The 25,058-nt window shown below is 31.8% G+C and overlaps 1 protein-coding gene across 1 annotated transcript; it reads left to right on the plus strand.

Moving 5' to 3' along the window:
- The first annotated feature begins 1,497 nt into the window (after positions 1-1,497).
- LOC105326985 (uncharacterized) lies at positions 1,498-24,784 on the plus strand. Its single transcript, XM_034473291.2, has 8 exons — positions 1,498-1,641; positions 5,705-5,834; positions 5,939-6,100; positions 9,605-9,877; positions 16,194-16,442; positions 16,628-16,858; positions 17,688-18,047; positions 23,422-24,784. The coding sequence occupies exons 2-8, from the start codon at positions 5,777-5,779 to the stop codon at positions 24,210-24,212; spliced, it is 2,124 nt and encodes a 707-aa protein (XP_034329182.2). The 5' UTR covers positions 1,498-1,641; positions 5,705-5,776; the 3' UTR covers positions 24,213-24,784.
- Positions 24,785-25,058: the final 274 nt, after the last annotated feature.

A 25,058-nucleotide genomic window follows, 5' to 3' on the forward strand; every position in this document is an offset into this window, starting at 1 on the left:
AGTCCTCAAAGTAACAATTTTGTACCTTAACTACGAAAAGATTCATTGCTCCAATGTGGTAAATAGTTGTAGCCAAGTTTTGTGTTAATATCGGGTTTTTATTGCGTGGCTGTCGACCAGGCTTGGGGCGAATTACATTGTAAAGTAATGCATTACATTACCATTACTTCATGAATTAGGGCATTAAATTACCATTACCATTACTTAATTTTCTTGAAGTAATGCATTACATTACCATTACATGAGAGAAGTAATGCATTACCATTACCATTACTTTGTGAAAAGTCAATAAGTTTTAAAAGAGTACTTTAAAAGCAAAATAAAGAGTTTTTGTAAATGTTTCAGAAATAAAACATGTTTAAACATATTTACAGGTTCATGTTCACTATCAGGTTCAAATTTAATGACTTATACAAGATTGCTGTTGCACTATATGATCAAAGTTTCACAGGTTTCACATCTTTCAACTGCATCCTGATCCTGTCGGGTGTGAAAATCTAAGATACATGTATAAAAGTGTTTAGGTAATAATAGAAAAAATACATGAATCTTGTATTTTCTATCATTCCAAACTATTGTACTTAATACATGTATACAACATGTATACAACAAAGAGAGAGAGAGAGAGAGAGAGAGAGAGAGAGAGAGAGAGAGAGAGAGAGAGAAAGAGAGAGAGAGAGAGAGAGTGTGTAAAATTATTTTAAAATGGGTCATAATACTGGAAGTAATTTTTAAGCTTCAAGAGATCATGGTTGAACAGTGCATTCTTTTTAGTGCATTCATTTTTGCTTTTAAGGGTGTATGTCTGTTCTCCATTCTAATGGAACATGTACAGCAAATAGAAGGTTGGTGATTGGGGTGTTTAGCACCTCTTTAAACAATAGAATGTTTTGATACTTAAAACAACACTGTGTACAGTTGACACATTTTTCACAGTAAAGAATTAATTGAATGTACAACTAATTGGAGTACATTATTCAAATGATTTGAAATTCTTAATAAGACACTCTTAAAATGTTATGAAATTGTGTTGGTATAGCCAGTTATATTGACAATTTAAGAATGGATTTTTAATCTATTTTTTTTTAACATGCTTAATCATACAACTAAAATATTTTTATCTCAAGAATTATTTTTCTTCTTTAAAAACAATTTTTAATTAAATACATTTATTTAATTCATCACGATTTTACAAATAAACATGCATAGAAAAGCATAGTAATGCAAAGTAATGCCATGTAATGCCAGCATTACACTAGATTTTTGGAAGTAATGCATTACATTACCATTACTTGTAATGCTAAAATTGTGGCATTACACATTACTAGCATTACTTTGAAAATATGTAATGCATTGCAATGCATTACCATTACATTTAGCATTACCCCAAGCCTGCTGTCGACTGTGAAAATCACGCACGACCTGACGCTTACTTCAGACTACCGAATGCAAATAAACTGATTGATAATTATCAGTGCCGTTCCTCCATACATTACAAGTTCAGACGATTTTACTTTAACTGTTTAAGTACATGTAGGGTTGTCCAGATTGTTTGATGTCCATGTCCTTGTTTTGAAGTTGGAAAGAAAGTCCTGCTTAGATTCAACAGGACTAGAATATTTGATTATTGAATGACTCAAGGTGAGTTCTATATTATGACTTTGATTTTATAATACAGTTACTCTACAAAACGAAAGTAAAATATGGTTTATTTCATAATCCAGCCAAATTCTTTAACTATTCAATGACTGGATACAAGTTCAAATTTTCTGTGGCTTTATAGGTATATTTTATTAGGTCTTTACACCACAGTGTAAAGGCCTATTGATATTGTTCTGTTTCTTTTTATTTTTCTTCCGTAAGCAAAAATGATTTTTTTGTTTAGCGACTTATCGAAACGCTTTCATTCACGTCTTACTGCTTTCGGAAAATGATGAGGGCATTTTACCCTGCGTCTTAAAAACACCTCGCGTTTCGTTACTATTGACGCGTGCACGTAAAAGTTTGTTATCGCTACTCCTCGGAAGCCGCGACACTTGCAAGTTGCAAACCTTCGCGGATGATGTCGGTCTGAAGGGTAGTTGCATCTCTCCGAAAGACAGAAGGTTTCGCAGTCTCCTCTTAGAACGACTGCCTCTCAATTTTTTTAATTTTCATGAAAAAAAAATGTAACGACTAAAGGTAGAGCCGCGAAACCACTTGCGATGGCTTCGAGGAACTTTTTGGCTGCACCAAAGGTCAAGGTCAAAGGTCAAGGTCATCTGAAAATATGTGTATTAATGAGTTTTCGTATCTCTTTTGTTTAGGGTGATATAGAGAAATTTTATCAAGGATGTAGTAGGACGTCTTAAGATATTTCAAAATGTAGCCCTTCAGCTCCCACCTTGTAATAGTTAGCGAGTTATTGCCCCTTTTGTACGAAACGCTTGTTATCGCTACTCCTCTGAAACCATAACAGGTAGACCCTTGAAACTTTTACCAATGTCTTCAGCACACTTAGAAGTTTCTTCAATCTATTGATCCCAAAAGGGTCCAACGTCCCCTTCTGGTAGTAATTCCCCTTTGAATTTCATTGATTTCACTATCAAATACAAAATACCCCCCCTTTTTATTTTTAGGTTTGACCTTGACCTTTGACCTCTTAGAACTAATGAGTAATAAGTGTATGCAACATATATATCAGATTTATTTATATGTACAATTAACCCCCCCCCCCTTCGTTTCTACAAGGACTGAGTTCTTATATGAACTTGACCCTCGATATTTGAACTTGAAATTTAATATTCCTTTTTAAAATAAAACCTAAAAAAGTGTTACAACCGTTTGTCAGAATTTTTTGAAAAGTTGAAACACTGCCTGCCATTTCACTCCAGACCGCGTTTTAGACTACGCCTCCAAATAAAAATTCCAGCTCCAGTAAAACTCTGTAGAACTTGGCGAAAATTCATGGGACTGTTCCTCACACGGTCACGCCTGAATCTAATTGCCTGCCAAATTTCAAACGATATGAACCCTATTGAAGAAATTTATCCACCTCAGTGGCATCGAACCATCATTCCAAGAAACGAAATTTCAACGCTTCGATATTTGTGTCTAATAAATTCATGCTCAAATTTCACTGAAAATCTGTGTTTACATTTCTATCAGCAACCTGTGACGACTTGTGTTGAAGTTCTACGAAAGATAACTCTTCCTTCCCAGACCCCGATTTTAGATGAATTTAGTTTACATTTTCTTTCAGTTTGTTTATTTTCCCGACTTGGCTGAAATACATGACTGGCCTTAATTCAGTTCCGATTTTCCGTACTTGTAATCCACGAATGCATGACAGTTAATAGATTTCTAAGCACGTGCATTTCAAATCACAAGGAGATTCGCACCTTCAAATACCCGCTGGCGACCAGAGTTTGACCTGGCCTGTTGATTTCTTAGTCAACGCTATCCGGCCACATTGTTTACAAGCGGCACTGATTTTTATGAATCAACTGATGAACAAATACTGCCCTCCCAACCAATCGCTAAGCCCCCATCTATTCTAAAGGTTCCTCAGCGTCGGGTATCAATTTTAGATGGACAGAAGAATGCTTCATCTTTTCTTTCTATCATCATCCAAATCGACTAAACAGCTCAACAAGTTTTACCTTCTGTCATAGAACAAGCGAAATAGCGTAGTGGCAACACTCTCGCCTAGGAATCTAAGGGTACGCGGATCGATAGCGGGTGGGCGCGACCATTTTTTTTTTTGATTTTTTTTCGTAAATTGATTTTTCTCTAATTACTCAATAATTATCAACATTTTCGGGAATTTTTTTTAATCATTATGAATGGTGGAAAGGCCTCTAAATGTTCCGTGAACAATTAGTCTACTAGTTATTATTAATTTTGTAATGGTATTGCTTTTCGAATAGATGACATCACATATAAATTTGATTAGGTGGTGTCACCTATTCGAATATAATATGATATCATCAATTCGAACTGAATAGTGAATCCTCAATTCGGAAAGGTGTTATCACCTGTTTGAAACGAATTTGTGATATTACCTATTCCAAAAGGTGCAAATTGATTAGAATAAGCGATATCTACTTTTCGAATAATTGATATCAAATGGGAAACTTGGTTTTCCATCTAAATATACAACATCGATAATAGGAAACAGAATCAACTTTTGAAACTTTAAGTTAATAATTATAAGAAGATAAATATGAATAATAAAATAGTTTTTTTCCTCTCTCGAGTTGAACGCTCGCGTTGATAGGTGAACATATTTACATTTTCAATCTTAGACCTACTATGATTTTAATAACCAACGAATGAAAGTACCAAACAGTCTTCATCGGCAATGCCCTATCCTAAAGAGAGGAAATGTGCATCATTGGAAACGATGTTTGATATTTTTCATTGATGCTTACACCTTAATGATAGAAAATAACCCGCAAATGTAGATTGACGAATCGGTAATTTCATAACCTTTCAGAATTTTTTTTTGTGATAAAGAGCATCTCCTCTCTGTTGATACTAAACAACCCCTTATAAACATGTGCGTTTTTACAAATTTTGCAACCGAGTTGTAAAAAGTGATTTGAAATACCCCAAATTGCTGTGTACAATAACAATATCATTGTCGATCAATTTACTTTATAATAAAGTTTAAAACAAAGTTTAAAATGCCGTTGTAAATCTGATCTCTAGCAAAAAATATCAAATGTAAATTTTATTATCTCTCTCAAAATTGTCACATAACAGCGTAGCGCAATATGTGTTAGAGCGTTCACCACGAATCCAGAAGTCGTGAGTTTAAGTCCCATCGGGCATTTTAAATTGTTTACCTTTCCAAAAGTTTTAAAACCTTTTTTGGTTAAATATTGTAAAAATGTTTGTCCTATACGACCTTAAAGGGTCGACCGTAATAATGATATTGATATCGATTATAATTACAATATCAAATTTGATAACGATTATTATAATAACAGTTTGACTAAATATCAACCATTTAATCGAAATGTAGATTAAGAATTATCAAACGGTAACGATTGTGGCATATAATCATGATAAAATATCGTCGATTTATGTATATTTAGATAATCTCCTTTGAATAATTGATTACAACTGTATCGACGGTATTGATCCAGCCTGAAAACGAGTTGTTGTCAATAAGAATGTTGATTTTCTTGCTGAGAGTGTCACATGTTTATCATTTGAAATATACAATGAAATATTTGTAAAGAAAATATAAATAACACCTAGCTTGGTATTAAGTTTTGGATAAGGAATCATATTTTGAAGATTATGAGGTAATCAATAATAATGGTCATGATAAATCAAATCCAATGACTATATGGTAGATTTGAATACGCCCCGACCGCAATAATTACCTATTAAAATTCAAAATAGAATAAGTCCTTATTACTTACATTTATATGATTTTCTGCAATTTTACGATTCAAATTAAAATCAGCGACATTTTTAAATCATTTTCATTTCATATAATTATGCAAATCCTGCTTGCGCTCCAACAATACGTTTGCGTCATTGATAAACTGTATGAAACTTTGCGTTACAAATGATTCGTTGTGTTATCACAGAAAAATACGATTGAAAATGAAAATATCAAAAACTAAACTTTAAAGTCAATCCATGTTTCATTTGCATTTTAATTAGCTCTAATATATCTGTACTAAACATTTTTTAAAATTTAAAACAGTTACTTTGCGAAAGGAAGAATATATTTATGAAACAAATCATGCACCAACCACATACATAGAAGTTAAGTGCAATGGCTTATTCGGAGTACTCTAGGATATACCTGCCAGATAAGGAGACTGGAAATTCGGGTACATTTATTGTAATTATATATATAAAAAAAGAATAGTCTACATCTTCTGGAAAGACTTTATTTAGAATGTATAACGCTGAATTCTTGTGTTTGTTTTGAAAGAGGCAACCATGATAAAAGTGACCAATATTCCGGATGGAACTTACAAGGCTGCTTTGCTGTTTTTCTTTGAAAATCGTCGGAAAAGTGGTGGTGGATCGGTAGAAGACTTGGAGTATGACCCAGATACAAAGTCAGCTGTTATTACTTTTGAAGAGCCTGAAGGTTGGATTTCATACACTTAAGCAACGATTTGAAACATCTTTAATTTTATGCAAATTCTAGAAAATAGGACAATCAACACATCTTATAGAAATTAAAATTAATGTTAAACTAGTTTTTAATCATGAAAATTTTCACAATTGTTTAAAACAATATTTATAACTTATCATAGATATTCCAAACTGTAAAATGAGTAGAACCATATGGTTGACAAAGAAGGTAACTCATCTAAATAATTCAAAATATACAACGATATTAATTTTTTGTTCAATTCTTAATGTAAATTGGGTTAAGGTACTTTCAGCCTATTGTTTTCATAGATTTATGAACTTAACCGATTGTGATTTGTAGCTTTATAGAAACCGACAAGGCTGAAATGTACATGATCCAAGTTTATCCCTTTTATCGTTTGGCCGAAACATTCACCAAACGAACAAAGATCACGGACCGCACGAAATAATTATGATGATGTCAGACTCATAATCCCATATAAGACAACTTGATTATACATTTTTCTAACTAACTGATGTACCCTAATAATAATTGAGTTACTTTTACCTACTCTTTACGATCAACTCATTAATTTGTCCCATAACCCATTAACTCAACCCAATAACGCGGGTTAAGTATTTTATGTATCTTCTGCGATGTTGCTATCCCGCATGAATCATCTATGGAAGCAATTTATTGTTAAATTAGTCTGTATCGTACTGGAAGCAAAATAGGAAGGTATGCATCTACCTATAGCTGCGTCTACCGGTTTGAAAATCCAGACGCCTTACGCCATGAGTTAAAAAAAGGTTATTTTTTCTGCAATGCTAGCTACCGTCTAAACCCGAAAATAACACGCGCCAAAGAAATCATTTAATTGCTTTATGTACATTTAAAAGTTAAAGTATGTAAACTATTATTGTTGTCGGTTGAAACGTAACACATAAGTACAGTCAATTTTCTATACACATGTATATGAATGTTCCCATGATAACAACAACTACTTTGATGTATGAGGTTAGTCCTTGCAAGTCCAAGTTTTGGTTCTAATCGGTTAAGAAATAATCCACGCAAACATACACATCAAAAGTATTTTTAACGACTGAAAACGGCGTTTTTAAGTGCAAAAAGATCGAATCATTGATTAGGTGATGAAATTGTTAACATTTCCTTTATATTAGTTTAAATTTTATTCATTTTAAATATATTTTTATGTATTTGATGCCATGTTTCATTTAGATAAAAAAAATAAAGAAAAGGAAAATATGTTTATCTGTAAATTGCACTTTCAGTGCAGAAAGGTCATGTTAAATCCACTGTAGCGCCAAAAGAACATTATAGACCCCAACTTTTTGTTTTGAGTTTTGGTTAAGCTGTGAGTGTAGAATTTTTAAAAAATACTTTAGAAAAAAAAACTTAAAGACTCAACCTTATTAACTGCAGATGCGAATATATGTATTCCAACGCCGACAGCTAGGTCATTTTATGGAATCACGGAGATTTATATGACCCGCAAAATTCACCAAATGATCATAACATAGTTTCAGAATTGAAAAACCAGGTGTATCGATTATTATCTATTCTTAACGAACCACAATCTATAGTTAACGATTTATCAACTTTTTCATTTGTAAAACCTTATTTGATGCTTGTAAACTATAGTTTACGAATGCAAAGTTTTTCTGTCTGCAAATAAACATTAACTTTAGATTTTGACGATAAAAGTAGATTCACGTCTGTTAAAATACTTTATTTTCGTTAACTATAATATTAAGACTTGTTAATTATTGTTTTACAATCATGACACTATATATATCAGGGACATTTAAATTATGTTTTGGGACCGCAATAGTTAATTTTTTGTTAATTATACATGTAGTTTACACGTCTAAAACATAGACGAACGCGTTAACTATGATTTAGAAATGCTAAATAAAATAAAAAAATTGATAAATTAGGTTTGTCAAATGCCATTCATAGTTTACTTACCCTTAACTATTATTAACTGTTAACTATAGTTTAAAAACCGTAAATTACAGTTAACGATTCGGTTACTAAAGTGTTCATCTGTTAAGCTATGGTTAAAGCTTGTATTTTATATAATGCTATTCTAAGTTCATTTGTCTGTAAAAAACGTTAACAGTTTAGATTTTGCCGATTAATATAGATTCACATCTGTTATTTGCATTCCTTAACTATACTTTAGAGTTGTTAATCATAGTTTCTCAATCGTGAAATTATTTTATCAGATAAACTTTGTTTTGCAATCGCAAATGGTTGTTTTCAGATTTCTAAAACATAGATTATTATAGATGTGGTTTACAGCATCATTATGGAGGAAATAGATCCTCATGTATTCTTTAAAAAGGTTTGAAATTACAAATGGTTAATACATTGAAATTAGAAAATATATAACTGTAGAATCGTGCATTACATTTATTGTGGGCCAATTTTCGTGGAATGCATTGATTTCATTTTTTAGGTTTGTTTGGACGTAATTTCGTATATTTTCTTAAACTTTTAAATAACACGAATTATTACCCTTTATATTTTTAAATTCGTGAATATAAGCTACCTACGAATTCCACGTAAATTGAGCCACCACGAAATCTAATGATATCTTAATACCCGACGCAACAAAGTTTTGAGGGGTATAATGTTTGTGAGATGTTCTTCCAACCGTTTACCATCAATAAGTCAGTACGTCAGCCTTTTTTCTGTAAGAGCAACTCCTCTTTGCAGATATTTAAACAGAAGTGTAGATGTGGATATTAAATGTACTAGGAATTTCATTATTTTCTGTGAATTTTTGCTCTTTTGAACTTAGATTGTTGGCCATATGTTGAATATATTAATGAACTGTATGTAAGCACAACTCCTATCAAACCGGTGCATTGAATTGATTGAAACTTTGTAGGCATTTAGAACACAATGTGTAGATATGCTTATTACCAGGAAATGTTAGATTCAATATTTTTCTGTGAATTTCGGCTCTTTTAACTTTTCATTTTGGCCTTATATTGAATATAGTAATGGACAGTATGTAAGCGCACCTCCTATCAAACTGCTGCATGGACTTTTAACTAGATAAACTTTGTAGGTATTTAGGACATAATAATGTGAAGATCTATGTATACCAGGAATTTCCGATGCCATTTTTTAAAAAGACAAATACAAATGTGTGTAAATCTCAGGAAGGATTGAGCTGATGATAATTTATGAGTTATGTTCTCATTCAATGCATACTTTGCCATTTATTGTCATTTGAACTTTACGTTGGTTTAAAAAATACAAAGGAATAAATATGCGTATTTGTTTTGCAAGTTATGCCCTCTATCAAATTATTTAGTGTATTTAATGCATAATCTGCCATTCATTATGTAAATTATTGTCAAATAATAGGGGAACGTGGGTGAGTTTTGTGAGCTTGCTTACTTTTTATTTGATTTTATAATAAAAAGTGCGAAATACTTGTACAAATTTTATATCTGAGCGATCCTATTTTTATAATTAAAGCTGTGAAGAGAGTGATTAGAAAATCACCACTTCTCTTTAACGGAGTCCAAATTGGTGTAGAAGAATTCCGCCCAGATGTTAGAGTTAAAGACTTTTCAGGGGAAGCTGGCAAAGACTCGGAAAACGTCCTGGAAGTTAGAGGCGTGTCTTCTAAGACAAGTGAGGATACAGTGATGATGTACTTTGAAAACACTCGTCGATCGGGGGGTGGAGAAATAAAGAGCATGAAAGCAGAAGACGGGGTGTTTTACATCATATTTGAAGATGATCAAGGTAAGTTTTTATTACAACAAACTGGAATTTTAAATATCTGTTGCCAGTACGTTAGCGTGTATGTGTATTTAGCTTGAGAATTATTTATAATTTACTCTCCGATGCAAATAGAAATACACCAATAAATTTATATCAAAAATATATATATTAAAATATATATATATATATATATATATATATATATATATATATATATATATATATATATATATATATATATATATATATTTGCATAGCCATTGCGCTTTCCCACTGTAAGTCCATACGGAGGAACTGCAAATATTTTTCTATAATCGCAATTGCTCTGTCTGTATACTATGACGTCATAAAGGTGTGACGTCATATACTTTTCCATGACGTTATAGATTTAACGTAGCTCGCGGGTTTGCTGACGTCACAATAGGAATCGACGTAAAGAGTTGACCGTCACAGTAAACTCATAATTTTATTTTAAAATGACAAATGAGATGTTTAGAAGTATAAAAGAAAATATTTTAAAAAGCTATAAATATGCGGTTTATGACTGTTTATAAAAAGATTTATAATATCAAGTGCTGAAAATTTAAAGATGTCACATACATTGTCACATTTTGTTCTATAAAGATAAAGAATGAGTGTGCGTTAGAACTCTTCCATTTAAAGTCATGTTTTAAAATAGAATGTATGCATTAACTTCGCTTTTTTTTACAATTATAACTTCGGTAATCTGTACTACCGATTAAATTCTTAAATTTCTTTTGGCTTGAGATAACTGTTTTATATCATTACTTACTAATAATGTCAGTAGTTGCCTGGCATTTTATTTTTGCATTGATTGACTCAGAGTTTCATAAAAACAAAAATAGCAATTTTCTGTATCTTTACAGCCTTACATTAATTGCATTTACCGGTAATAACATTCACAATAATGTCTAATAAGCATTACCATGTTCTAAAATGTGTTAAGCAGCTAGTCTTGTCAATAAATGCATTTCAATTTTATTGTTCTAAGAAGTAAGGAAATGATGACGTCAGGCTAACGTCGTAATGAAAATATTATAGCATTGAATCATGATTTTTTGAAGTATACACTCTCATAACTGCAGCGGTGTGTGCATACAAATTGAGTAACGCGCGTTAGCGCGTTATGAAAATTTGTATGCACACACCGCTGCAGTTATGAGAGTGTATACTTCAAAAAATCATGATTTAATGCTTATATTTACATTTTTTTTAACTTCTTGCCTTGTCTGCAAATGTGATTCATACCTTAAAATTCCTATCTTATCCTAAGGGTAAGTTAATATTAATGGAAGAGCCACAGTAACAGCCATAAGCGTGAACTTTGATTTTCGCTTGTGACGTTGCAGTTTACAGCGTTCAACGTTTGTGACGTCATAATAAAACCCGTCAATTTGACCTTTGACTACTTGTTGCATTTAGAGGCATTTAAACATCACGGAATTTAATGGAAAAACACAGTAGAATGTAAATATAAGGTTTTGAGAAATCTTTTAAATCTTTAAAGTTTTTTTGCCAAAAATTGGCCGAGAACACATACTTATATTTTTTTATGAATTGATTCATAATTATCTCCTCTGTTTTTGTGTTGAGTATGATTAATTTCGTCTAAATCGTTTAAAAGTTTGGAGCATAGTTTTGTAATGCGTTTCTCGGTTAAAATGTGCATTTTACTATATATTTCATTGAAATGGCGTTGCTTGATTTTATTAATGACACTGTATTTGAAACACGATAACATTATTACCGCGCAGACGAATCTTAAATAAATTTTAGAAATAAAACTATAAAATCTATGGATCACGTGGACAAATTTTCAAGGTAGGTTTTCTCACAGGCAGGTAAACCCGCGAGCTACCTTAAACCATTACACGATACATCATGTGTTTTTCTCCAACTCCATAAAATTGATGTATTTACATGTAATATTAAAACATGTTTTTGATAACATTTTAAAGGAATTACTGTTATAACATATCATTGATTCTGTTAACAAATCTATGTGATTTTAAAGGGTACATTACATACTGAATGTTTATTTTTGATGCAATGGCTAAATGTCAAAGTCTAGGCGAATACAGGGTATTTGCGAGTGGTAAAATGCAAATATAAGTAATAAACAACGATTATTTAGTGAACATGGCGTTATGAATAGCAATTGCTCTGTTGGCATATTTACCATGATGCGCTAGCGCGCATCATGGAATATGCCAACAGAGCAATTGCTATTCATAACGCCATGTTCACTAAATAACGTTGTTTATTTCTTAAATATATATATATATATATATATATATATATATATATATATATATATATATATTATAAAAAACTTTTAAAACACTGTTTCAAAATATTTCGACCGTGTTACCGGTCTTCATCAGTCGGTGTTTATTGTCCATAGCAACACAACGTAGAACATATACTATGACGTTACAATGTGAATACAGTCTGGCAAGTGACGTCATACAACAATATTGCGCCAAAAACATATGAAATATAGGTGAGAGTCTATAGAAAGCACATTGATAGCCGTAATTAGTACATAAACAAGTAATATATGAAAAATGTATAGATAACGGGACATAAAATAAAGGAAATGTCTATACAAACTAGTAATAATGTAGTCTAAAGACAATAATGTTCCCTTTTGTTGATACCAAAAGGCATATAAATATTTAATTTTTTCTTCCACAAATTTTCACTGAATTTTCTGTAAGTTTCAACTTTAAACAATTTTTCGATACCTATTACAGAATAATCCTCAACTGTATGTTCGTCAGTATAAAAATGCATTGCTACAGGGTCGTTAGTTTCTCTCCTGATCAGTGACAAATTTAAAACATGTCTTTGATATAAAGTCACCCCCGTTTCCCCAACATATACAATTTTGTTACACTTTTTACAAAACACCCCATAAACAACATTACTTGACTTGCAATCGATATGATTTTTAACTTGATACGTTTTGCTCTTAGAATCTTGAAATTGGCCAGAACAAATAATATATTTACACATAACACATTTTTTTGCACCACACGGCTCGCATAAGTGTTGTTTTTTTTAAAAAAGAGGTTATTATGTTTCTTATGGACCAATATGTGTTTCAAGTTTTTGTCTCTCCTGAATGCCACTATAGGTGTGTTATGAAACGCAAGTTTTAGGCGGTCGGAATTTTCGAGAGTTTTTTGACGTTTCTTTAATATTTGATGAATATTTGGTAGTCCTCTGGAATAGTTTAACACAAACGGAACATGGTTACACTTTTTGTTATTTTTTCTGTAGTTCAATAAATCCGAGCGGTTGAATTTATCCACCTTCGCCAGCTGATCCTCGACCTCCTTGTTGGAATATCCACATTTGTGTAAATTAGTTTTAAATTTCTCCCGTTGTTTGAAATATCCCTCATCTGTTGAGCAGATTCGGCGCGCACGGATACCCAGTCCAAATGGTATAGATTTTTTTGTAGATTCAGGATGGCTGGATTTTTTATTTAGGTACATGTGTTTGTCAGTGGGTTTACTGTACAGGTCGGTAGAAAGAAATCCTTTTTCAATAGAAATATTTACATCTAGGAACTCTATGCTAGATTTAGAAAAGCGTAGATCAAGCTGAATATTTGGGTGTATACCATTTGCCATTTTATGGAAATGTAGGAGATCGGCTTCTGTCCCTGACCAGATTCCAAATATGTCATCGATATATCTAACATAAAAAAGAGGTTGTACGTTACACTTTTCCAAAAGAATACGTTCCCAATCCCCCATATACGCATAGTTTCTGCCAAGTTTGGATCAAATAGCAGTTCCTTCTGTTTGAATATATTGTTTGTTGTTAAAACTAAAATTGTTATTTTCCAGGACAGCATCCATCATTTGTAAAATGGTTTTTGTGTCAACTTCTTTTTTCTGTCGTTGATTTAAAACATTTGCTATTACTTCTTGCGCTTCTTGTCTGGGTATACTGGGATACAGCGCTTTCACGTCCATACAAAATAATATTGAGGAATTGGATAATGGTTGATTTACGGTAGAAAGTTTTCTTAAAAAATCCGTAGTGTCTTGTACATAACTTTTTAACGATCGGTTTGCCTCCTCCAATTGCGATTCTACATATTCTGTAAGCTTCTCTGTTGGATGTTGGCGGCCATTTACTATTGTTCTAAATGGGTGGTTTTCCTTATGAATTTTTGGATTTGCCTGTAGTTTTCCTGAAGATATTTCTGTAGGTAAAAGATAATGTCGTAATTCAGACGTGATGGATCCTTTTTTATACATATTGTTAATTAGTTTCTTAATTTTGTTAGTGATTTGTTTGCTTTTATCTACTTTAACTTGATCATATGACGCACTGTTAATCATTTCGTTCTCCAACTGGTCGACGTACTTATTGGTGTCCATCACTACTATCCCAGATCCCTTGTCTGCTGGTCTAATAATTATGCTTTGATCATGTAATAATTCCCTCATTGCTTTGTCTTCTGAAACAGTTAAGTTACTTGAAAATTTTCTATTTAACCCCCGGATAACGTCTTCTTTAACTTGTCTGATGTATTCATCCAACCACTTGTCTCTTCCCTCTTCTGGTGTCCAATTACTCTTAGAGTTTTTATGATTAATAGTACCTACATCTTGTGAAGAACTCCCGAAGCCGCATCCTACGTTCCCAATTCTGCAGATCTGTTAGTAACTGTGTGAAATAAATATTTTTTCTAGTTGGTACAAATTTTAATCCTTTTTTCAATAAACTCATTTGATCTGCAGTAAGTTTTTTTGATGATAAGTTGATAACTTTCATGTCACATGTTTCAGCTACTGTTTTTGGTGAACATACTTCCTGTTCGTTGGCCTGAGTAGTTATTTCATCAATATTAGCGTGGATTGATGGTTGGTAATTCTCTTCTTCAGGAGAGGGTGATAAGTTGCAAGTACATGGGCGATGTGAGGTCTTAATTAAGTTAAAATGATTTGACGAATAATTAAGACAAATAAAATCTTTCTTATGATTACATTCACCAAGCGGATATTTCTGCCACTGCGATTGTCCATTGAAATATGTTTTAACAAAAATGTCTTTATCAAAACGATAAGATGTAGCGATGATTTCTGCCTCTGTGGCCCAGGAGGCCACACTGCCATCTAATAACTTGACGTTGTTCAAATGAGTGTCAAAATCCCCATCCACAAATTCTCTGTAATATATATATATATATATATATATATATATATATATATATATATATATATATATATATATATATAAGCAAACTTGATTTCCAGACTATGAATGAAATGATGCAGTTACAAGATTTATTATTAAAGCTTATTTTACTCATCTTGGTTATTTCCCTTTTAAACACAGTTTGATAAAAGAAATCGTGCACATACCTAAAGTTTTGATCTTTTTGCTGCAATGATAAGCGTGTTAAAGCTTTTTCCTGTAATTCAAAATTTAAATGTTAAAATTTTATTTACAACACAAGTCAAATCTTTAGAAATTCGTGGTCTTTTCATCCTCTTACAGAGGCAACGCTGAGATGTTGTAAATAAAATTTCTCTGTTATCGAATCATACGTTCTGCAAAAGAAAAAGAAAGAGAACTTGGTATCAAATAACATAACATTAGGGATTTTCTAGCAGAGATGAAGATGAAAAAAATAAGGTGTTCAATATATTGTGAATCATTATTTATACATGTAATCATAACTATTAAAATATTTTTCCTTTTTGTAGCTTATTTGTTTTGTGTTTTACATAGAAGAGCGCGAATATTTAATATTCACAAAGTAGTTTATCGACTATCTCATGGAATTATGTGTAAGCGGTTTTTATCCGTTTGTTCCTCTATACCATTGATCGTTGAGGTATAACATGGGCATGATTCTTGTATCTGAAATAAATATATTTCAAATTGGCAATTATTTAACTGCACAATATAGACGTTTATCTTATTATCCAATAATGAAATATCAAATATCTTAATTGTAATGCATATGGATTTCAAGATTCGTCAACTGTCTTTTGATTTAGTACTATCATCCGGTGCTATCTATTTCATAAATTAATTTGCACTGAATAGTTTTGGAATACTTGAGCAAATTAAGTCTCAAAATGGGGTAGATCTCCTTATGAATTAATATATTCTACATTTTTTTTTGTAAAAACTCTTTTACTGATATTTGAAATGCTCTGAAAAAAAAAGCACAAGATTGACGGAACACATGTTGAATTGAATTTAATTTAAATTGAGTCTATATTTAGTGACTAATTCTCACTCTATTTTTACTTTACACTAACCTAGACAATCTCTTTTACAGCTATTGAAAAGGTTCTTAATAAACAGCACAAGATTGATGGAAAAACCATTGAAGTGTGCCGGTATATTCCACCCCCATTAAAGTTAGTGCATATGTACTCCAACAAATTTTTTGTAACAAACATCAGTAAGAAAACAGCCCAAGATAAACTGGAGAACTTTCTGGAGGCCAAAACGACCATAACACCTGCCAGTATTGAGTATGGGGAACTGGAGGGAACGGCTCTTATAACGTTTGAAGAAGATATAGGTAAGATGGGTAATAGTTATTTTACAATTTTGAATAATCCCATTCGAAAGCGTACGCCGTCGTCAGCAGGCTCGTTATTGTTCGTTATGCTTATACGATTTTCAGTGCTGTTCAAGTGAGTATTGTGACTTATGTCCGACTTATATAATCCGGGTGCAAGCAAAGGACTTTATTTTGTTTTACAGATTTTGAAAAACTACAACTGGCTTGTAAGAAGAGCACTTTAGGCAAATCTCACCTTGAAATATCTCGAGTCCCTATCACGAACTGTGCCATGGTAGGAAACATCGCAGAGTGGACGTCTCGAGATACACTTGAGTTTTACTTCGACAATGTAAAAAGAAGTGGTGCCGGCGGTGTGTTAGATGTTAAAATGCTAGATGGGTTCTCTCTGGTGTATTTTGAGGAACCGGAAGGTGATTATCATTTTAACAATATTCTGTGATATAAATTTGAACTATCTATTATTCAGGAATAGGCCACCAGTTGACCACTTGAAAAATACAAATATTACAAATAGTAATGATGAATAAAAAAAGATCTGCACTTATTAAACAAAGTATAGTTTTCAGATAGTCAGTAGAGATATCTTCAGTTGTGTACTACTTCATTACTTGATTTGACGAGTAAAAGCAAACATTTTAAAGGTTGTCTGGGAGACCTCCATATAATGACATGAACACAATATACATCCTTTCGAAATAAACAATCATATAAATTATAATTGTATATTTTTGCCCCAAAACTTTTACTTTACAGTGTAGCGCAATTTGTTAGAGCGTTAACCACAAATTTGAAAGTCATGAATTAGTATCCGCTGGGATTTTTAGAGTTTTTCACCTTTCAATTTTTTTTAAAACATCCTTTTGGTCAAGTATGCATGGTAATATTTGAAAATTCTTAAACGGAGAAATTATTTTGATTCTAATTTACTATAATGGTATCAAAATCGACAGGTGCTACATCCTACTTATCCTACTTACAGTGGCCATATGCATTATTGTAAACTTAATACTGTAGAACCATTGCACCATAATATGTAAAGAAAATCAATGATCATTCTACATGCTTTAACGTTTTAAATTTCCTTTATTAGGTTATCATTATTTCCAATGGAAAATAATGTTTTAAAATAGGTGTTTTAATTAGTCGTAATTTTACAAGACGCTAAAATATATTATTAAATGTACATAAACTATTTACTAGCTTATCAAATAGTTACAGTGTAGAATTACTTTTTCACAGCCGTGGATGTTGTATGCAGAAGACCTCATCGGGTAGATGGACAGGATCTAAATGTAAAAAAATATTATGAATGCCTTGGACAAGTTGAGCCATTTAAACTTCCTGCACCATTGGTGATTTCTGACTCTGATCCGAAGAAGTTACATTTCCTCATTGAGTCCCAATCAAAACAAAAGGCATTAGAAACACAACTTAATGCTGTTTATGGGAAGCCTATTTGGCCTAAAGAGACAATAGATAGTTCTTTTACCGTAAAATGCACCTTGACCCCTGAAACAAAGGATTGCCGAAAGCTTGCCCGAACCTGGAAAACAAATGTAAAAGAGAGCGTCAGCATATTTTTTAATCAACTAAATGCAGGTAATCATGCACCCTTTTATAAAGAAAAAAGATGTTTTGCTTCTAAATGAGCTAAAGTCTCTGAATATCGGTAATTAAGCCAGACTGTTTTGTAGAAGAAAATGACATCATAAAATTATGTGACTAATTGCAAGCAGGCAGTTACAGATGTGTTCAAACATGTGTCAAATATTGTACATAAAACAAATATTGACAACAGTATTTTCAAAAGGCGAGATGTATTACAGTCCGTTTTCTACTGCTACAGTTACAGCTACTAAAGCTGAAGGTTATATTCATGTACTTTGTTCAGTTTCCAAAGGTGATTTGGTGTTTGTTTTTTGTTTTGTTTTGTTTTTTGTTTGTTGTTTTTTGTTGTTGTTTTTACGTCAGATAGGCGCTTACTTTTAATAGATTGTATCTCTTTAAAATGATAGGCCCACTCTACATTTACCACCCGCATTTATCCTTTATAAAATCATCTGTTAATTGTCTGTTAACTGTGCTGAACGACCCCCCCCCCCCTCCCCAACATCTCATATCTATTGTATAGTGTTCGCAATTGGGCAAAGTTAAACACTGTTGTTTTTTTTTAATTATTTAAAATGACCAACTAAAGCCAAACTATACAAAAGTATTTGACTTAAAGAAACTGAATATTTATTTAAACAAATGTACTATAAGAACTTAAACCGGGTTCCTTTTTTGTTGCAAAGTATTTGACTTGAAAAATAAATATTCTAACAGATCAAAATACCAAAAGCACTGAAATATGGAACAGTTTTGTTGTGAAACAAGATCACTCAGTTTTGATTACCGTATAGCGTTTTTTTATCAAATAAAAAAATGACGTTTTGCCTGTTAAAAATATTGAAAATTTATTGCCCACATTTTAATAAAAGCAATGAACTTGATAAGTAAACTTTGCTGTTTTTGAACGTACTGGCACTGTGTGAACGGCATGATAAATTGCCTTTTTCTCTTTTCTACTAATTTAAATGTAACACTGATCGAGTGTAGAACCAAATCGTAAATACGAGTTACATTAGAAATACGTGTTAATAATATCTAAGGAAATTCAAATTTAATCGTTATTCATCATTATAAAGCTACATGGCAAGTTGAAAATCAATTCATCAAACCATAACAAAACAAGCTAGAAAACAAAGTTTTGATAGAATGATTGACAGGGAGCCAGAGAGACGGCAACAGATGATATACATTTAGACTCCCCCGAAAACAAGAATCGATTTTTCTCTGTTTAAACAATAAAAATAAATTTCAAGGAGATTCCTAAGCGCAGCTCTGTTACATACAGTAGAGGCTTATTCAGTAAATTTGAACAACTCTTATTCGATGATAAAGCATCTTTTTAATTACAAAAATTCACCAAGAATGCAGTGTTTTAATCCATCAACGAAATCCTTGTTTTATTTATAAAATTATATTTTAAAAAAACCCATAGAACAATCATTGGCCTGCTAATATCACTCACTCAGTATATTCAAAATTATTTATGTTTAATTGTGCAATATTGTTTTTAAGTTTTACAAGTAAAGTCTAATCTAGTATTAATAATGTCGGTATTTAATCAAAGTACTGAGAGTACTGAAAGTCGGGGTCTTGAAAGTTTGAATTTGTAATTGTCCTGAATTTCCTCGAATAAGCTTCCAAAATTTATGAGTTTGAATTAGTTGTTACAATCTATGTTAATTCGGCTTTTTTGCAATTGTCTGATACTTCGTCTAAATTTTACTCAATCCTGGCCTTCATAATTGTAGAAAATTGACACAATGTAATATATTATGTAAAATAAGACTTCAAGGAAAATTTTTAAAAACTACTACTAACCGGGAAAATCAAACAACTCTATCAAAGAAGATAATTTCAATCATTAGATTTATTCAATTTTGTGATCCAAGGGAAAATCCACAAATCGGACGGTATCCGTAATAAAAGTTTTATGAAAACCCCAAAAACTCTAAAACTGCTGAATTAACAAACAAAGTGAACATTTGTATACCGATAACAAACTTAGGCACCTGACGTTAGAAATATTTTTTTTACAATAAGATCCCAAGAACTTTGACAATAAAAAGATTTTTCACGGTCGCCAAGAAGACCGACCTATCCGACACGATTTTCTTCATTTGTGATTCATGCAAAATTAATTGGTAAAAATAAATCCGTTCGCCACTTACTACTTTTTTGAGTAAACTTGTACATCACCTACACGAATTACGATACAACCGTTTCTTTCCTTAAAAATCATACTCCGAAAATCAGAGACATAAATAACAGAGATTGTCAACTCCGCCATTAGCGTGTAAATGTTACGGGACCAACCTTACTAGTGCAACAGCAATCTTGTATACATGTAAGTCATTAAATTTGAACCTGATAGTGAACATGAATATGAACCTGTAAATATTTTAAGCATGTTTTATTTATGAAATATTTACAAAACTCTTTATTTAGTTTTTAAATTACTTTTTTAAAACTTATTGACTTTTCACAAAGTAATGGCAATGCATTACTTTACTCATGCAATGGAAATGTAATGCATTACTTCAAGAAAATTAAATAATGGTAATGGTTATTTAATGCCCTTATTCATGAAGTAATGGTAATGTAATGCATTATTTTACAATGTAATTCACCCAAAGCCTTATTCCAACTAAGCCGGAAAACAAGAACATTAACATTTAACTTGGTTCTTCAATCGATAAGATTGTATATACTATATGATGTATAAGTCTTCCAAAATGTATAATCTATAATAGATTTTGCTTACAATGCATTGTTTAAAATTTAAATTCAGTTTAATCAACTAAATAGCCAACGAACGAGAAGGCAAATTCAGACTTTTTTTTATTTTCTTTGTACAAAATTCCTCTCGAGGAGAACAGCAGTCATACCGCAAGAAGTTTGGTAGTTTTAAGGTGAAAGATTGTGAAAATAAAATTCACAACTTTTCAAAAATGGCACATTGCGTTTGGGAACTTTAATTTCGATTCCACCATCAACCTCTTATATTGATTAATGAGATCGTACACCTACTGAATCGTCAACGGCGCTGTGCATTCAGTTACGTAACTAATTTGAACCCGAGCAAGAATGATTTGATCAATAAAACTATTTGTTTATTTTCTAAATAGAATTTTGTTTATACACAGAGGACTTCAAAAGATTTAATACGTGTTTTATTATACATATTTACTGAAATGGATGAAAACTTTCTGCACTATTTTCTTACGCGTAGACTCAATTCATGTGTTCTACACGTGCCATTCGGTTCGTGACCCCGTCTAAAAATCAAAATCAATTTTTAAAAAATTAATAATCAAGTAAACATTTATATCAAATACTTATTACTGTAGTAAATTGCAGTCCGAAACTCTAACTTTCTGCATATCATCAAGTGCCCTAAAACCGACGTATATTTTCTTGATATCGTAAATTACAATGTACTCCTGATATTTTTCACATGATTGTACCATTAAGTCTCTTTGCTTTGCATTGGGTTATTTTTTTTTTTCATGAAAAAATGAAATATAATTTGTTTGTGTGTGTGAAAGTTTGGGTTTTAATGAATATATATATATTTCATATCAATTATTATTAGAGGGACATTGAGTGTCGAATGATGGAAGTTCAAGTTGCGCTGCGTATTTGATACCATCAGAAGCGTGACACCTTTACATTCATTATCGTATATTTCTTATTACCCCCGAGTATCTTATGGCATCCGGAATTTGCATTTTGATCACCTTTATTATTTAGATTTTATATTTTTAAGACGTGTTGTCAAAACGCGGCCTAGGATTTCGGAAGAACGTTTTTGTGACAGCTAAATGTAATATTTTCATGGCAATATTTTGTGTCCGAAGTGGAATTGCTTATGACGACGTAGACTTTACTATTCAGAATTCATTATTCTGCAATCCTCAATATGTGATAAGACTATAAAAGCATCCTGTTACAAAAGAGTATCAATGATAAAAATAAGAATATTTGGAGAAAAATTATTATATACACGATCCTTTCTACTATATAGTCCTGATGTTTTGTACATGACTCCATTTTATTACTTATTAGGTTTGTTGCTGAATGTTTACAGAAATTTGTGGGGTCGGTAAAGTCCATAGAAGGCGAGACGAAGCCGAGCTTTTTATGGACTTAACCGACCCCACAAATTTCTGTAAACAGTCAGCAACAGACCTTATAAGTGTTTTGTTTTGTCGAGGACCTTAAGTTTAATATGTAAACAAACAAAAGATAATATTAAGGAATTAATTTCATAGGCTTATTCTTTACCCTTTTCAAATTTTTTTTTAACTTCCTCGTCAGTCATCTGCGCAAATCTGGATGCCATTATAAGATCGTAATGTTACGTCACAGGCAAAGGGGGGTTATTCTTAATATTTTGGGCTTATAAATTAAAGGTATGGTTGAACGTTTGTGTGAATGAAAAAGAACAAATAACGTTGCGTCCACCATGTTCCCGTATAAATTTTGACGCCCACCGTGTAAAAAAAATTATAAGGCAATCACGTGACGCGATTCATCCCATGACTTCGAGGCATTCTAGTCCGAGGCAAAACAAATATGCTTTTATTATGGCTGATATTGCTCCGCTGGGTGAGTAAAGTAACCAATCGGCCACTTGTTGCGTATTTTAAAATGCCACATCAAAAGTTGAAATAAAAAAGTTTCCAACATAAAATGAAACCCTTTGAATTAAGGAAGCATTATTTAAAATATCAATGTGTTTATCAAATTTAAGGCCTTTTATTGCGGTAGACGTAAAGCATTTAAAAGTAACATCGTTACTGTGAGTTATGAAAATAAAAGAAAGGTATTTAATACATTCCTAAATATATACACATGAAATTGAACAAAAGCGTTTTTCTTAGAATTTGGGCGAGTGTTTGCCAATTTGTTTAAGAATGTTAATTGAAGTAAGAACAACAACAAATGATTTTGTTTTGCCGCCTACGTTAGTGTTATTAAAAAGGTTGTCTATTTTTTATTTTATTTTTATTAATGCAATTTAATGTGACAACATTGTTGTTTATTGTTTATTTCTATTAATGGAGAACTGAAATTGAATAGAAAGATCAGGTTAGAATAGAATTCTACAAGTAAATTCAACCAATATCAACATTATCAGAGCGTTGGTCCTATTGACATAACAAAGAACTATGTCTCTGGCTTATGACTTGAGATTTTAATGTTTGTTGAGCACTATAAAAACACTACCGTAGCAATAAAATATACAAATGAAATAAAAAAAGAAACTTTTCTACTCAAATTGCCACAATGTCTTTTAACATTGAACTACAAACATGTTTTTTGAAAGTGTACAAACATTAATTTATAAACTGTTTTGTAGAACCAGATTCATCTAATCTAGCAATGTATCAACATTACATAGAATGCCAGACTTGTGGAAGATATTCCGAATTTTACTGCAATGCCTGTCATCAGCGGATGTGTGGAAATTGCAGGGATGAGCATCTAAAAAATCCTGATAATACCAAACACGAAGTATGCAATTACAAGGAAAGAAAATTGAAGTTATCTTCTATTCCATGTAAATTACATCCCAGTCAGCTATTGGCTCTCTGCTGCAAAAAATGCCAACAAGCAATCTGCGCTCTATGTACAATAAAAGAGCATGAAGGACATGGGTTCTTGGATCTTGAAGAAGTATACACCAAGCACCATCAAATGCGTTTAGATCAAATTCGTAGAATTCGTGACGACATTATTCCGCAATGTCGTGTTCGTCTCAAAGAAGCAATGAATGCAAGAAATGAAACAAAAGAATACGTGGAATTGATGAAAAGCATTATGAAAGTGCAAGCATTTAAAATGAAGGAATTGGTTGACGCCGTTTTGACCGAAAACGAGCAAAATTTACAGAATTTTGAATCATCCGCTGTTAAAAATTTGGAAAACCAAGAGACCGCTTTAAATATCTATTTTACTCAGATGCAGACCTTGCTTGAATGTCATAATGAATCAATACCTTGCGCCAACCCTGTTGAATTTTTGTCCAAAATGAAAGAAATTGTAGATATTGATCCGATTCCTGAAATCTCTAAAATCAATCAATTAGTTTTTACCGATGGAAAGCTAAACAAGGATGAAATACGCAAACAGTTTGGGGCATTATCTTAATGTAAAAAAAACGGATTTTTTTTTAAGATTATAAAATTAGCACTTTTTGTGTTTTTGATTGAATTATTTGTCATTTATGATGAATTGACACAATGATCATTAACCAACATTAACAACTAGGTTACACTTTTATTATACGATAAAAAAAAAAAACAAAAAAAAAACAAGTTGTGTTACTGGTGATTTTTTAATTAAATAAAACTGATTTGTCTTGCATATAATCTTCCCCTTTATTATTTGTTCCTGTCTAATATTTTATGTTCAAAGAGCGTTCGAACTATTTGTATATCAGTAACAAACAAAAAATATGTTTAAATTACATTACACAAGACAATATACGTCTTTCGTGAAAGGATTTTCTCTTTCACAATAAGAAAACTATAAAGTATATTTTTGAAACATTGCATCATTTTGAAAGGGAAGATAAAAGCTGAAACATGGTAAGAATAGTCGAAAAATCAGTTCACCGTTCATCGATACAGTATGTGTTCAAAATACTTTACCAGTATCAATTAAATGCATTTATTCTTACTTGCAATAAAACTGTTACAGAATTTAAGCATGAATTTTAATTTCAATAAAAAGATTTTTTTTCAATTCCTCTTTTCTTGTCAATCCACATCACCTATTTGTGTGTTCTTGCTATCTTTTAAATGTACATTTATTTGTCAGTCTGACATGATGTTTAATTAATTCACATATAATGAGCTTATCAAGTTCCTCTTTCAAACATAATTCTCTTAATATCTGATATCCACCAGTCAATGTAAAAAATATATATTCTAGTTACGGAAATACCTGAATGCGACTTTATAAAAATGTCAACTACAATCAAACCCTGAAAAC

The sequence above is a fragment of the Magallana gigas genome, chromosome 8 (genome assembly GCF_963853765.1).
Source record: "Magallana gigas chromosome 8, xbMagGiga1.1, whole genome shotgun sequence".
NCBI lineage: Eukaryota > Metazoa > Mollusca > Bivalvia > Ostreida > Ostreidae > Magallana > Magallana gigas.

Coding starts and splice junctions, on each gene's coding strand:
- LOC105326985 (XM_034473291.2), top strand. CDS start 5,777: ATGGCTTATTCGGAGTACTCTAGGATATACCTGCCAGATAAGGAGACT. Junction 5,835..5,938: donor TAAGGAGACTGGAAATTCGG/GTACATTTATTG, acceptor TTGTTTTGAAAG/AGGCAACCATGATAAAAGTG. Junction 16,859..17,687: donor GTATTTTGAGGAACCGGAAG/GTGATTATCATT, acceptor ACTTTTTCACAG/CCGTGGATGTTGTATGCAGA.